This window comes from Perca flavescens, chromosome 5 (genome assembly GCF_004354835.1).
Source record: "Perca flavescens isolate YP-PL-M2 chromosome 5, PFLA_1.0, whole genome shotgun sequence".
NCBI classification, from domain to species: domain Eukaryota; kingdom Metazoa; phylum Chordata; class Actinopteri; order Perciformes; family Percidae; genus Perca; species Perca flavescens.
Genome location: NC_041335.1, coordinates 14,227,015 through 14,242,361, shown reverse-complemented (window position 1 = coordinate 14,242,361; position 15,347 = coordinate 14,227,015). Strand labels below are relative to the sequence as shown.

Below are 15,347 nucleotides of genomic sequence, written 5' to 3'. Positions count from 1 at the left end.
GTATGTGCCTGCATATTACTTTATACATCTCAATAAAAATCTAATGGAAGGAATGGACAGAGTTTGTCTGAAGAGCGGGGAGGTGGGAGGGAGTAAGGGGGGTGTCTGCCCCGAAATTAACCATTCTACTTAAGCCAGAAAGCTAGAGCAGGGTGCACCCTGCTGCTTGACTGAGGAAAACTATGCCTCAATCTGACAGTGCAATTTATGATGTCACTTGGACCGCAAATCCAGAAGAAATCCTCTTTTAACTGCTCTGATAAATCTAGCAGGCTACAGCGCAGGGTCAGCTTACAGAACCAAGACACACACACACACACACACACACACACACACACACACACACACACACACACACACACACACACACACACACACACACACACACACACACACACACACACACACACACACACACACACACACACACACACAAGCAAAGGCAAGAAGAGAAATCCAGGGCATGAATGTGTGCAAATACAGAAACACACATAAGACCAGAAAACATAACTTCAGATGCTTTCTTTATAGCTTGTAATGCTGGATGATTTATGTATGCGCTTTGTGATTTTATTATTGTTTTATTTAATAACCATAACAATGGGTTTTATTTTAATGGGCTGGGGAGAGATCTGGCCACAGAGGACAGGTCCTGGATGAGGACCTGTGGATCTGGCCCGGGGCCACTGGCAGGCCCCCTGGCGCCCTCGCATGCAGGCAGGAGGTGGGAGCAAAGAAATAAAGAGGTCATAAAAATAAACTAATTTCAGCTCTCCAATACTTAGGAGCGGGACAGCGGGGGTTAGTTTGATTTGTGCTCCATCAGCACGCAATGACATCACCTCTGGCAGTGAGGGAGATGAGAGGGGAGGAGGGTGGAGTCAAGGGTGAGGGGGTGTGGGGGTGTGTGTGTGTGTGTGTGGGGGGGGGGTGATTGACTGCACCTTGGAGGTCATAACAGTAACTGGACACACATGTACACGTATATGCATGCATGTACACATTCACGCACACATCACAGTGTACTCTGTTGACGCCTCATGTGTAAAGCCCTCAGCAACCATCAACATAAACAAAATCAGTGTCAGCGGCTACGGTAGTTTATTTATTATTTTTTTTCTGTCCCAGCTTGCATCTGTGTTATATTACCACAGCAACTCTAGCTTGAAGCCCTGAGCAGCGGGTGAGTCTGGTTATATACAGTATCTGCACATACAGTATGCAGCTGTAACTCTCTCACACACACACACACACACACACACACACACACACACACACACACAGTGGGTGGAGGTGTGTGTGATTGCATAGCATACCAGAGTGTGTGTGTATGTGAGTTTGTGACTGAACATGCTAATGTGTACCTACTGTATGATGGGTGATGGATGGTATGCTAAGTGTATTTTACATACCGTACGGCCTGCTCTGTGAAGAGGTCAGGGTTGATAGCATTTAGCCAGTGGACAACAGGGCTGTCAGGCTGATGTGGTGTGGACTCTTTCGCAGGATTAATCGCAAATATCCTGGAGGAATCGAGATCACACATCACAATTATACAATACATATTCAACTAACAAGAACATGTTATGTTTGGTGGTCATACTTCTTCAGGTAGTGATATCATAAAAACGAAACACATCCTCCTGTGTGCATAGAATTTTTTAATTTTATTTTTTACAGTTGCCAGCCCACTCATGCCAAGTCAAGTGTGGGGCTAAATCCAATTAGGACACAAGATAACAGGCTACAGAAAGTAACTACCGCTATTAAATAGTTTCATATGAAAAGTAGAACATTTTTGTTTGTCTAGGTCATATTTCACTTTACCTTAAGGTTGAATAACAAAAACAAACTGTGCGTACGAACCTATACAGCAAAGATAGGGGTGCTGTGACAATGACGAGGACTGTCAGGAGTTGCTCACACAGGCTGTGGATTTGGTATAGCCAGCCTGGTCTGCCCGCTATTATGGCATTAGCTGAAGAAGGACTGGAGCGCACCAAGGCCTCGGGACTTTCACACACACTCCAAATAAGCTGCTCCACATACAGCAACACTGCTGTAAGATCACATCTTAGACACAGAGTAGGGAAACAGAAAAGGCGAATGTATAGATGAAAAGAGAAAGGATGAGATGTGAGGGAATATGTGAGAATGCATAAAGAGAGAGAAAGAGAAAGGCACTGAAAGCAAACATCGCTGTTTTCAAAGGCTGACATCCCCCATTACATCATGACATAACAGCCTCATTGCACAGCCAGTCAGATATCAGAACCTCCTGGTGGTTTTACTGCTGGAAAGTTAAGTGTACTAAGGGCTTTGGATTTCACATTAAAAGTCATTGCTTTTACATTTATTCGCTCCTAAATCTGTTTCCTCAATTGGTTGGGGAGAGCTGCTCATCATCTCCCATTTCCTCATGCTTGCTCTTCCCATGGCCTAAATTGTTATTAGACACACACAGAAATGGACTGATACAAGAGAGGTGAGGTAGCATAAGAGTACACATGTGAGTGCTATATACACATAGGAAACTTAGAGATGCTTTGAAAAGCCATCTGTTTAGGCTAGCCTTACACTTTACAACTGTCCCTCCAGCAACACATGCATCTCCAGGCAACATAAACCAGGCTTTGTGTTGACATCCTGTGGTGCTACACATAAAATGCACTCTTTCAACCTTTTGCCGTGTGTCACAGTTTAGCCTGCTCATTGTCATCATTCAGCTATTAGGAGGAGAAAGAGGATGGAGAAGATGACCCCCTGAGCCTGTGCCGAGAGTGTGCCTATGACGTATTAACACTACGTCAGACCACCTCCACCATTAGACCCACAGGAGCTGAGGCAAACTAGGCCAACAGTGAGAGAGATGAAACCATTCAGGGCTTTTCAATGAGTTCTGATGTAATTTAGGATAACATAATGTATAGCCAAGTCTATATTCATCATAGAGTAAATACCAAAGTATCAGGTGGGCTGTACAAGTACACATGTGAGAAAGGTTATGAGAGAATGAGAGAGTTAAAACATAAAGCAGAGGGACACACAATCTATAGTCATTGACAACCACAAATCACTGAAGAGAAAAAGAATCAATTGTGATAGAAAACATATCATTCCTGGGGTTCAACGTTCATTCTTGAGATCGCAAACTGCAGAAAACAATCTCCAAGGTCCATTTAATAGCTGTTCTAAAGCTCAAAGGAAGTTTGCACACTTGGAATTGTAGTTGTTCCAATTTCCATTTTTTTCTGGACACTTTAGGCACCTCTTGTCCGGGTTGGCCTAAAAGCTGAGGTTGAGATTGTTTTCTCAACTACTCTTTCCAAGGTCAAGAATAAACTTTGAACCTCAGCTGCTGAGCCAACATGAACGAAAACTCCTTAAAGCTAAAGCTAACAGACCTTGTGGTAAGGTTGTTTCCTCAATTATCATCCCATTATAGTATGTTTGCTCTGCAGTGAGGATACAATCTGCTACTGTATGTCATTTTATATTGTGAAATTGATAAATTTTTCAGAAATTCAAATTAAAAAAAAAACATTTATTGAGAATATAACCAGACAGGAACTCCTGTTTTGGCTAGCCGGTCAGTTAAATACCTACAAAGCAAGGTACTTCATTATATTAATGCACAGTCCAGTTGTTGTCATTAAGCAGTTCTTCTCACTGATTTGCAATACTGCTCACAACATCAAAATACAACCACAGATTTTCTTCAGTAGAAAAAGTACAGAAAAATCTGATGGATGAACATTTTTTATCATCTCATGGCATATACTGTCATATCTATACTTCAATTATGTCTAAGTGTTTAAACAATGGGCAAAAACTCAAATTGCAGTGTAGGACTAGATTTGGTATGTTGTTATTTTAGTAAGTGACAAGATTTCTCAAGTGATCATAATTGAGGCCAGTACCTGATTTGCAGGTGTCTCTTGTACGAAGGACGAGCCCTGGCATATCTTTGCACCAGCAGCTGTAAAGTCTCATACAGCACATGGCCCAGCACCTCCTTCGCCATCTCTGCCGGAAGGTAGGCCCACAGGTCGCTACGCAGCCCACACAGGAAGTAGAACCACATCTGCACCGAGAAGGAACAGCGCTCACCCTTTGGAAGAAAGTGGTGGATGGAAGGGAGGGAGGAGAGAAAGGGGGGGGTTGCAGATGATGAAGATATATTGTGAGATGGATATTGACGGCAAAGCAAAAACAGGGAAAAACCAAGAGGTGAAGGAGATAAAAATAGAGGGAGTGAGAGAGAAAACATGAAGGAGAAGAAAGAGAGAGAGAGACAGAGGCAGGTCTGTCAACACCAGGATGTCTCAGTGGTCACGCCACCTGCACTCTGCACCTGGGTTTCTTCCCCCACCGGGATTTTAGACGTCTTTAAAGTCCTGAACAGGAGAACACATCACAACAGGCACACTCTTGCACGCACATACACGCTCACACGTACAGAGAGAGAGAGAGCGAAGGGGAGACATGGAGAACTTCTCTGAATAAAGTGAGCAAAGACAAGTGAGAGTGAGAAGAAAGACAAACATAGAGGGGGGAGGACAGATGGAGGAAAACAGATGATTATCCTGGCATCCTGCAGCTTTGTGGGAAAAGATATAGAAGAATTAGCTCATCAAATATCTCTCTTCTTCCTCTATTCGCCCAAACTCCTCATGTTTAACCTCCAACAATAAACTGCTCCGGTGGATGGTGCGCGTGTGGCGGAGATAGTGACACATCCTCCTACAGTCCCTTCTCATTTTCTTCCCACTTCACCTCATCTATCTCATATTTTACTTCTCTCCTTCCTCTCCCTTTCTCTCCTCCCTGGAGCTAGTCATTTAGGGATCGGTGGTTGATGGGGAGCGTGACCGAGTTCTACGTCCGGGATTAGGCCGCCATCCTCCGCCTGTGGACTTAGCAGAGCAAACGCAGACGTTGGATCCAAACCAAGAGCAGCCATAACTACATGTGTGGTTGGACTGTTTAAACCGCTCACTCAAGTTAAACTTTATTTGACCAGCCAGGTCAACTATGAACAAATTCCTATTAGAGATGATGGCCTGGCAGCAGTGAGAACCGAATTTTGGATGGGGAACTGGGGATGGAATAAAATTGGAAAATCATAAAGGCTTTTTTTTTTTCTCCAACAAAATTTTGCATTTGCCTCTGAAGGCAAAACCCTGACATGGAAAGTAGCAAAGGTCATGCTCAAAACTTCCTTTGATCGCCTTAACTGACCTCATGTGCTGCTATTATAGCATATTAAATAGCTCTCTGCCAACAACTATTCATGTGTCAATACCAATGTAAAATAACAAGATGGAAGAAAAGAAGGGTCTCTCTGGAGCTGCACTGAGCAGTGAGCAGAGCCAAGACACAGGGCTGGGGATCCAGGAGATGGAAACCTTGTGCATACAACTGCACATATACACAACAGAAATGAAACCATAGATACACACATACACACCAAATGAAACGTACATCTTGAGATGCTGCTGCAAACCCACACATGCATTCATCTGTACAGATGCATACAGGCATGCTTGAACAAAAGCACACACCTGCGCACAGCAGGTCTGTCTGACACCAGTGACCCAGGGAAGGAGGGAGGAACAAAGGGAAAAAGAGGCAAAAGCAGGGTAAAGTATGAAAGAGAGAGGAGGTTTAGATTGGTTTAAGGGCATGAAGGTAGGGGAGTTTCAGAGGCCCTATGCTGTTTCCAGACAGTCCCAGTGTAGACTGCAGACTTCAGACAGCTGAATCCCTGGAGCCCCCGGGGCAGCATGGAAGCCACAGATGTTCTCAGGGAGCTCAGAGTAGAAGGCTTGGTTAGAAGAGGGAGAGTAGGAGGTAAAGGTGTATTGTGGGAATGAAGAAGCGAGAAAGCTCCTGAGTATAATTTCTAGAGTTCCTTGAAATCTACAGAAAAAGCCAACTAAGACGCGTGGCAATACAATTTCCACTTTTTACAAGAAATCAACGGCAGATAAAATTGTTGATGTTAAACGTTACCGACTTTTGATAAATAGGTAATTCTCAAATAGGCTCCTACTATATATCTTAAATGCCAGAAACATCAACTCAGAGAAGTTTATGAAGACTATATTTAATCATATACAGTTTTTCAAGGTGGCTTGGGGGGGAGGGAGGGAGGGAGTGTGTGAGCTTTACACTTTACCTCGTAGAAAGGTTTGGGGTCAGCCCAGTGGTGACTTTCTGCATCTTGAAGAATGCAGGTGGAACAAACCTGGACACAGTAGCTGCTCAGCTGGTCTCTCAAGGCCTCTACTGTATCTTGGTACTTTTGAACCGGCAGCAGGGTCAGGGGTCTAGGCATGGAGGGAAAAAAACAAACCTTTAAAAAGGTAATTACAGAAAATCCATAATCCATAATACGTATGGTAAATTAAGATAGAAGAAAGGGGCCGCTGGGATCAAGATTCTAATAGGGCCCTATCCTGTAATCCAGATGCATAATTGACTACTGTATATTCAGGGAGCTATCAAACAAACATTAGGTGTGATGATTAGATGAAAGAACTAATGATTGATTCTGAAAGTTCAGCGTGACATTTCATATCCTTTACATCTGCCTGCCTTGATACTTTCCAGAGAGAGGCAAAAGTTTAACAGGGCTGCAGGAGGCTTAAACCCAGGGGGATTGGATGGTGTAGGGCTTTATGACCGGTGGGGGCACGGTGGAAGTGCAGGTGGAGGGGTGTACAGGGCCAGAGGTGGGACAACAGGAGCACTGAGGGCACCAAGGATGCCTTTAGAGGGGATGTGTGGAGAGCAAAGGTTAAGGGGGTATTACGGGGCATAAAAACTCACCAGATGTAGACACAATATGGCTGTCATTACCTGCTGTCAATCATGTCTACTCTTTTTTTTTTTTTTTTTACTAAATGTACAATTTTGAAATGTTTCTTCTGTTTTCTGCCTATATTACAAGGCTTACAGATTTAGAAGAAGGAATTGCTTTCCTAATTTTTGACAATAATAATATCTAATAATAAATATCTAAATATAGTCAAAGACGATGTGCAAATATATACAGGGGAGCTGGAGTGAGTTGTGATACTGATACAGTCTGTGGTATAACCGTTTGTAATGCAATTCAGTTAATTATCTGTTGAGCTGGCTGTCTGATTAGGTTATTGTTGATAAATGAACAGCAGTTTGGAAATGATTGAGTAATGTGAATGATGAGGAACAATGGGTAATGTTGGAAACAAGGCATGTCTGATCACTTTGACATGGCCTGATGCCCTCTACAGTCACCATCTGTGGGTTTATACATCATTGCCTTGTTGTGTTTTTTTTTGTATTCTTACTGGGATTATAAAACAAAGGACTGCAACATGTACAATACTACTTTTCCAACGTAACCCATCTCCATGTTTCTGTTGATTAGTGCAGCCAGTCAGCATTAGTCACGTCGACATACACGTTCCCCACGGTTCAACTGTTGTTGTTACTCTGGCAAGGCAGAGTTAGGGACTCCTAAATTGCTTTTCAAGTTATTCATTGAGATAAAAAGATTCAATCAATAACCAATAACAATGTATGTCTTTTATCCGATAGGTGCTAGAGTAAATGGATGGATGGATGATTGGATGGATGATTGGATGGATGGATTTACACAAAAACACATAGTAAAACACACACACATCAATGCATACTCAATACACTATTCCACTCCCACGCCATGTTATGAGAAAACAATGTCAAACATTTTCCTTACACCTTAGCTGCAGTACTATTTGAATCTTTCAGCCTGGCATGATAGTGCTCCAGTCGTTGGTTCACATAAATGCAAGTGGCCAGCAGAGCAGGCAGGTTCCTCAGGGGTGCAGAGGATGGTACCTTCAGGGCCCTCTCCTGCAGACGGCCCAGCATCGCCAACACTGCCCTGCTACACGCTTCCACAAAGCTTGATCGCACCTCCAGGAGAGAGCTGTCTCTGCAGGCTGCTGCCAAGGGTAGCAAGGCATCCAGCTCAGTCGTGATTGCTCCACAGAACTGAGGGGAGAGAGCAGGCAAAGACAAGACAACACGATCTCAATAACAGAGGGAAAATCTGTCAGTAAGAGGAAAAACAGAAAAAAACATCAGAAAGCGACCTCATTAGATATAAATAATGGAACATTTGCGAGGAGTCATCCGCATGACAAGGATTCAAGACTAAGCCGAGTATTACACATGCATTTTTCTCTTACATTGTGCAAGCCATTACAGCTGAAAAGCAAACATCAGTGCCAATGCAGAATACAGATGTCTAAAAGCATGCCCTCCACAAAAACCTTGCTGCTGAAGATTCATAATTGGTATCAGGTCAAATAAAACCATCACTTCTGAGAGCACATCAGCACTTGTCTAATTTTACAACAGCACGCATCATGTTAACTACATTCCAATAGAAATGTGACAACACATAGGGAGAGGTGGGGAGTCAGACATGCTGAGAGGAAAGAAAAAGAAAAGGTCAGGCAAAGGTGAGAGTGAGAGAGAGGAAGGGAAAGAGAGCTGCTTCAGCGATACAAAGACCTACAGCTTATTCTATAAACTGCCAGAGCAACAAGCAAGACTTATCCCATTTATCTACATTTGTCCTGGAGAAAGGCCTATAGGGACCGGGCTGCCTACACCTTTACCTCTCCAGGGGCTGGGAGACCGGCCGATCAAGGCACTTTAAAATAGTGTGTGTGCTTACTGGGACACAGATAAGCAGCAGTGGGATTTTGCTTGTTTCTATTTTTAAATCTTTAATGTGTTTTTAATTTAAATATAGCATTGTCTCAATCAGCATGGTTGATATAATGCTATACTGATACTTCATTCTTCTTCTAGTGTGTGTGTTTGCGTGTGTCTGTGTGTTGGGATGCTGTGGTGCCGGTTGCCAACTCATGCACAAAATAAACCCACAGCATGCATATACTGTAGTGTAATAATTCAATATGTATTCTTCAAAAAAGCACCATGTGCTGTACCTATTACTGCAGAGAACAAGATGCACCCATGCACACCTTGACAACCTGCCTCTACAACCTTATGTGCTTCCTATTGGCATCACATTGAGAACAGTGAAAGATGATCAGGCAAGTGCCGTGGAGTCACACATGTGTGCGAGTTCACCTCCAAAGGTATCCCCCTATACATGTGAGCAGATTCTTAAAAAGCCTTAAAAGAAAGCATATGTCACTATATTCCCTGGAGCTACCAAGCCAGGTCACACTGAGGGAAAAAAAAAAATCACCATAACTCAGAAAACTCTATGCCAGTTTAGTCAATCAATCAATCAATCACAGCATGTGTTACTTGCTTCTAGAGTCACACACTCTATTACTTGACTTAATAGCTGACTGTAAAGTTCGACATTCTGTCAGATATGGGCTCCAGTGTGTGTACACAATTGACAATCTCACAATCTCTTTACACAATGTTCTCCTTAAAAGCTTCCAGTGGTGTTAAAAGGCCTGGGAACAATGGCCGTTTGGACAATTAAGTCAATATCTGACTGGGAGAAAGCAGAGACAGACACAACACAACATACATCCCCATGGTGATGGAGAGGCCCTGGAGAAGCATTTCATACACATACGGGGTTAGCACGAACACAAGCACACACACACACACACACACACACACACACACACACACACACACACACACACACACACTGAGCAGACCGTCATCCTTACATGCACACTCATACAAAAATAACCACACACATGCACCCACACTGAAGTCAGACTGAAACCTTAACTAGCTCAGATCAAAGCCCAGAATCCCACCAGGACCATTGCAGCAAGGTGAAAGAGATTGTATAAAGTTTTTTAAGTGCTAGGGAGGCCTGTTTATGTGTGCAGAATTTGGAGTAGACAGACGAGTGGAAAACGGAACATGCAGGTGAGGGCTTCAGAGAAGTCTGAATACAGAAAAGGCACTTCTGTTGCTATAATAGAGAGGTAGCATCTAGTTTAGAAGGGCCCACCCAAACGAGGAAAGTTCAATCCCAGGTTCTGAAAAGAGGGCGAGTTCCAGCTGTTGAACAGAGTATTTGGCATTCAACGCACAACTGACGGCCAATAAAAAAGAAAGTGCACTATCTAAAGTACTCTGATGGATGAACGGTATCATCGCAGCCTGCATATGTATGGTAATACAGACAGTGAGGTGGGTTCACATGAAAAAAATAAGCGAGGATTGCGCTATGAACATATGAATATAAATGTGGGAAATATTGATCCATCATAATGCCTTTGAACTGGCCATATTTCACGCTTATGTCTTGTATAGTAATTTGCTCCCTGCTCAAACACTAGGGAATATGTCAAAAGAGGACTATATAAAATATATATATAATATCTAACGGTCTCGTCCTGGACGTCTGTCTTGTTCGGTGTTATTGAATGCAAATGCATGCATGTATAACCTTTGGGCTGAAAGGCTCTCATCTTTGAAGCGTTGACCTACACATAAATATGTTGTACAGGTCCTGAGCACAGACAAATTCTGACACTCGTTAGCAATGAGAGCCACAATTACTGTCAAGTAAAAGGGCTAGAGGAGAGGGGGAGGGGGCAGAGGAGGAGGGAAAGAGGTAGTAATGACAAGAGTCTGTACAGTGTGCAGTGTGGAAGAGAGTAGTGGGTAGCAGAAGAGCTAGAGGAAGGTGGAGGAAAGTGAGTTGGAGAAAGTTTCAGAGACTTTTAAGAAGAAAGGTTGTTCAGCAATGGTACAAATAAGAAAAACAGCACAGTGTCATTTTAAATTGAAGTATTTGGCAGTCCAGTCCGCAACATTGGAGAACCTTTGTAGAGTTAGACAGTAAGCCTGGTCTCACATCAGACAGTGGTCTTCCTCCTGAGAAAAATCAATCTCTGGTGTCTACTTCACCTCTCTCTGCCATTTCCCAGGCCCTCTCTTCTCATCTCTTCTCTCAAACTATCTCTTTTGTTATCCAGCTCTCTACCTTAGCCTATTTGCCTTTGTGATACATCCCTCTATCATCTGTATACCCCATACTTTCCCCTATTCAACACCTTTCTCTACACACCATCTATGCACTCATAATATCACCCATACTGCTTCTTGGTTTCCTCCTGTCTCTCTTTTGTCCTTAGAGTACTGCCCTAAAGTAATACGGATGACTCTTTCCAAGGCCCTTTCTGATCCAGGGTGTCAACTGTGTCAGGCCCAAATCATTTGGGCTCTCTATTGTAGAGGGGGCTTTCCGCTACAAAACACATTAATCTCCCTGGGTGATGTGTGCAGACCTGCATTGTTCAGCCAGGTAGTAGTAAAGGAGGATGAACAGGACAGGAACACTGGTGTGTATGGCAAAACATGCTCATTCACAGGGTGAGGAGTGACAAGTTGGGGTCCTTTACAAATGTATTATACCTGTGTGTGTGTGTGTGTGTGTGTGTGTGTGTGTGTGTGTGTGTGTGTGTGTGTGTGTGTGTGTGTGTGGTGTGTGTTATAATGTGATAAATTATGTGCAGGAGAAAAACAGTGTGTTATCATGTCATGTGTTCAGTATTGAGAGATAATGCTGGAACTGGTAGCCGCAAACCGGTCTGCAATGTAACGCTATAGGGAAAATGCTCACCATTAATGTACGTCGACTAAAAGTGCTTGGTTTCACCACGGACAGGGTCAGATTGTTATTATAAGTGTCTGACTACACTGTGGAAAGATGATGAACTCTCGTTTTGAAATCTTGTGGGATGACTTGCTGAAAGACAGTGGTGTGGAATGCGAGTGGGGAGAGAGGAAAGCCGGGGAGAGTTTGTTGTTTTGGCATACAGAAAGCGTAGCTTTGTGTTGTCCAAAAGATTTTCAATCTTGCATTGTGCTAACAAAAAGTCGAACTATACTTTGTGCAGCTTTCACAGACGTCTCCTTTGGATATAGACAGGCTGAAGTTGAGGCTAGTTGTGCTAGCATACAGCTAAAAATGGATCCTAACATTCCGGTGCATACACTGCGTCTGGCAGACCACTGGGTCTGCAGTGATCATTTTGACCGGGGATGACTTCTGTCAGCCATAGAGAAGAAATCCTATACCGAACAAAAATGCTGTTCCAAAAGTGGAGAGCTGCAGACAAGCGGGGTAAGCTAATGCTATTAGCTAAAGTTACTGTGTTGACTGGCATCAGTATCTTTCCATAATGTAGTCAGACAATTATAATAACAATCTGAGCCTGTCAGTGGCAAAAACAGCACTTTAAGTTGATGTACATCAACTCGATATTGCATCACTGGATTACATTGTGGCCCTGTTCGCGGCTGCCAGTTAGAGCGTTCTTATTCAATACTGGAACAATTTCTACGATTTCTGTTTACATTAGTCACTTAGACACAAATGCTTGGGGAAATAATAATTTCCCTTCAGGGAGAGACTAAAAAATCAAGACAACAGGGGTAAACAATAGAATAAATTTTGACTTGACTTTTGCTTGTTATACAAGTCTTTGAACTGTATTAGTAATTCTTTCAGAAATAAAACATTTTGGATTAAATAGTGTAAAAGTTTTTGGATTAAATACTATAAAAAATGCCTGTGACACAAATAAGAAATTATTTTGTTCTATTAAAATAAACCATTTTCTCCAACACATAACACTTTTTTTTAGAATCTATGTGGGTAACCATATTTGTATTAAGACCTATAGAGCACTCCAATTTTTGTTGCATTGTTGCAGGGCATTGAAGCGATGTAAAAACGTGAATCCTCACTTTCTGAGTTTTCACAGGATTTTGTCACATGTAAAGTATCTAACGACACAGATGACACACATCTGATGAAGATTTCCAAAGACTATCTCACAGCTCTAGTAAGACCCTTTACTGTCACTTTCATGTTTCATCATTTACAAATGCTCTCCAGCCTACAGGCTTTGTGTGCCTCCAGCTGTGCTGATGGCCATTTACAGAGTGGTGTGTCTTTCTTTAGGAAGGTATCTTTGGGCATTCTCTACTATCTGTGGGCACTGTGAAAAGAACCGCTTAAAGCAACATTTGTTTAATAATTGCAGAAAGCCACAAGGTCATTTAGTGATAACAACATGAGAAAAATATAAGGTTTGAGGCATGACATGGAATGCTGTAAAATAATGTGGAGGAGGCGTCTTAATTAAGTAAGCTACGCTAAATACCATGAACAAAAGAATATGAAAGGAATAGCCCTATAATTAACCAATTTAAACAGATAAAGTCAAGTAACCCTTTCATTACTGGTCAAAATCTGATTATTAATTGATAATGCTTCAAAGTTCTTATTTACTGTTGACTTACTAAAACTGCATAACATTCAGACAAAGAAATTGTGATCCAAAGAGGGTGTGGACAACTGAGACTGCAAACTCTTGCTTACAAGAAATGTGTGGCTTTCTTTTGTGGAGCACATTTTAAGAGACTGTTACCAGATTTTGTAGCCCAATCACATTTGTTGGCATACAAATTACAGGCATTATGAGAAATCATATATAAAAGAGGGAAGACCCCACTGATTAGAAGCAATGAATAACTAAATACCTGAGAGTGCTAATGGAATGCCCTGAATCAGTTGCATTCATGTTATTAACTAGTAGCAGGTATATAACTGATACACCTTCATCGTCAGAGGTTGAAACCACTTGTCAGTCTATCCTACCCTGAATCCAGGAGTACCTTGGCTATCATTTTGGGAGTCTCTCTCTCCGAGTACGTGTAGAAGAAATCTTCTCTGAGATGAGTGTTGTTGGCAGTGACGGCGGCGTGTCCAAGAACGCGGCTCAGGGTGACGGAAGTGTGTCCGGAAGAATGTAAGGCCTCTTCCTGCTGTAGACTCTTGGCACAAACTTCATCCAGCACAACTTTAACACAATGCGCCATGTGTGGGACCAGCCCCCTAAATGCCGACCTCCAATCAAACTCCAAAACCTGCACCTGCAAAATAGGAGGTGAGCCAACAGCCAATTTATGTCTGAATGCAGAATATTTTACCTGTTGCAAAAATGATAATAAGCCTGAATGTCTTTGAATAATAGAATAAGGTCTTACAAATCAACACAGAGAATAGTCTCACCTCTGGTGTGTGGAGTGTTTCTGCTGTGGATTTCTTGCAATTTGTTGTCATCTCTGAATCCTCTCTATTCTTTTTCAAGATGCCTAAATTAACAGAAATAATCAAATCATGTCAGTGCAATTTCAACAGGGACCAACAATGATACAGAAACTCATGAGATAAAAATACAAAAAACAATGTGGTGGTAGTCTGTAGCATCTTTCAAATCTATGCATTATTTAGCATGAATATTTTCATATAACACATAATATACTGTATCATATTATGTGTTAAAGGCCTGACTGAATGCCAAGTGCAGTAACATAAAAGCAACTGAATATAACTCAGAGCCAGATATGGGTCACACTGCTCCCATCTTCCCCCCGCTAGCCAAAATGAGACAGTGACCAGAGTATAACTGTACATGCCACAGAGGGAGCAGAAAAAGGCAGTAAATGCTTATGGCGACGCCTTTACGAGACTAAATTTGGGGCTTAGATTTGATTTGAACCCAGATACCATCAACCACATATGGGGTAATTCCATGAGGGGAGATTTCGTAGTTGTGTGGTGAGACGGGGGAATGTAGGGGGGTGAGATGTGAAGACAAGTGTACAGGATGTTGGGTTGGGTTGCAATTAAAAAGCGTGAACACGAAGGCTACAATTTCCTAATCAGAAGGCAAAGAGTGAGACCCCAGGCGAGGCAATTTAGCCGAACAAGACCGCATGGAATGGAAGAAGGAGGAAGCAGCAGGCGCATCACTTTTTGACCTTTAAGCCCATCTGATGAATTTCTGGTAATTAAGCCGTTTGATTGCTTGGAATTAATGATTTGGATAACTGCCCTTTAAAGGCTGTTTACCTCTCTGTAAATTGAGCCTTTCTGCAAGTCTTGTTTTTGTAAATGTAACCTTTATGGAAATTACTCTATGCACCAAAAGCTTTCATTTAACATCTCTAAAGCGGAAGTTCAAAGGGGAGAGAGGAGAAGGATACGAAAGGCTTATATAACACCCAAGATAATTCCCTACTAAAATAACATTTCTTTAGACACAACTCAGATTTCCCGCTAGAACACTTAACAGAGTGTGTGTGTGTGTGTGTGTGTGTGTGTGTGTGTGTGTGTGTGTGTGTGTGTGTGTGTGTGTGTGTGTGTGTGTGTGTGTGTGTGTGTGTGTGTGTGTGTGTGTGTGTGTGTAAGTGGACTGCTAAAGCCTGGAGGAGAGGAACAAATGCAGGGCTGTAGCCAGAGTTTTAGAAATACTGAGGTCATGGGTACAAGTCCTCCC

The 15,347-nt window shown here is 42.5% G+C and overlaps 1 protein-coding gene across 3 annotated transcripts in view; it reads right to left on the bottom strand.

The window, feature by feature from the left end:
* The window catches only part of kiaa0825 (KIAA0825 ortholog), a 127,619-nt gene that overhangs the window by 87,522 nt on the left and 24,750 nt on the right, over positions 1-15,347 (bottom strand). For all 3 annotated transcript variants that reach the window (XR_003692593.1, XM_028578533.1, XM_028578534.1), the window contains exons 8-14: positions 14,078-14,160; positions 13,681-13,938; positions 7,748-8,025; positions 6,182-6,332; positions 3,921-4,111; positions 1,867-2,073; positions 1,413-1,523 (exon numbers count right to left, since the gene is read on the bottom strand). Coding sequence is in view for 2 of the 3 variants with exons in the window: in XM_028578533.1 (XP_028434334.1) it covers positions 1,413-1,523; positions 1,867-2,073; positions 3,921-4,111; positions 6,182-6,332; positions 7,748-8,025; positions 13,681-13,938; positions 14,078-14,160 (1,279 nt within the window). In the remaining variant the exon portion in view is untranslated. The remainder of the gene's footprint in view (positions 1-1,412; positions 1,524-1,866; positions 2,074-3,920; positions 4,112-6,181; positions 6,333-7,747; positions 8,026-13,680; positions 13,939-14,077; positions 14,161-15,347) is intronic.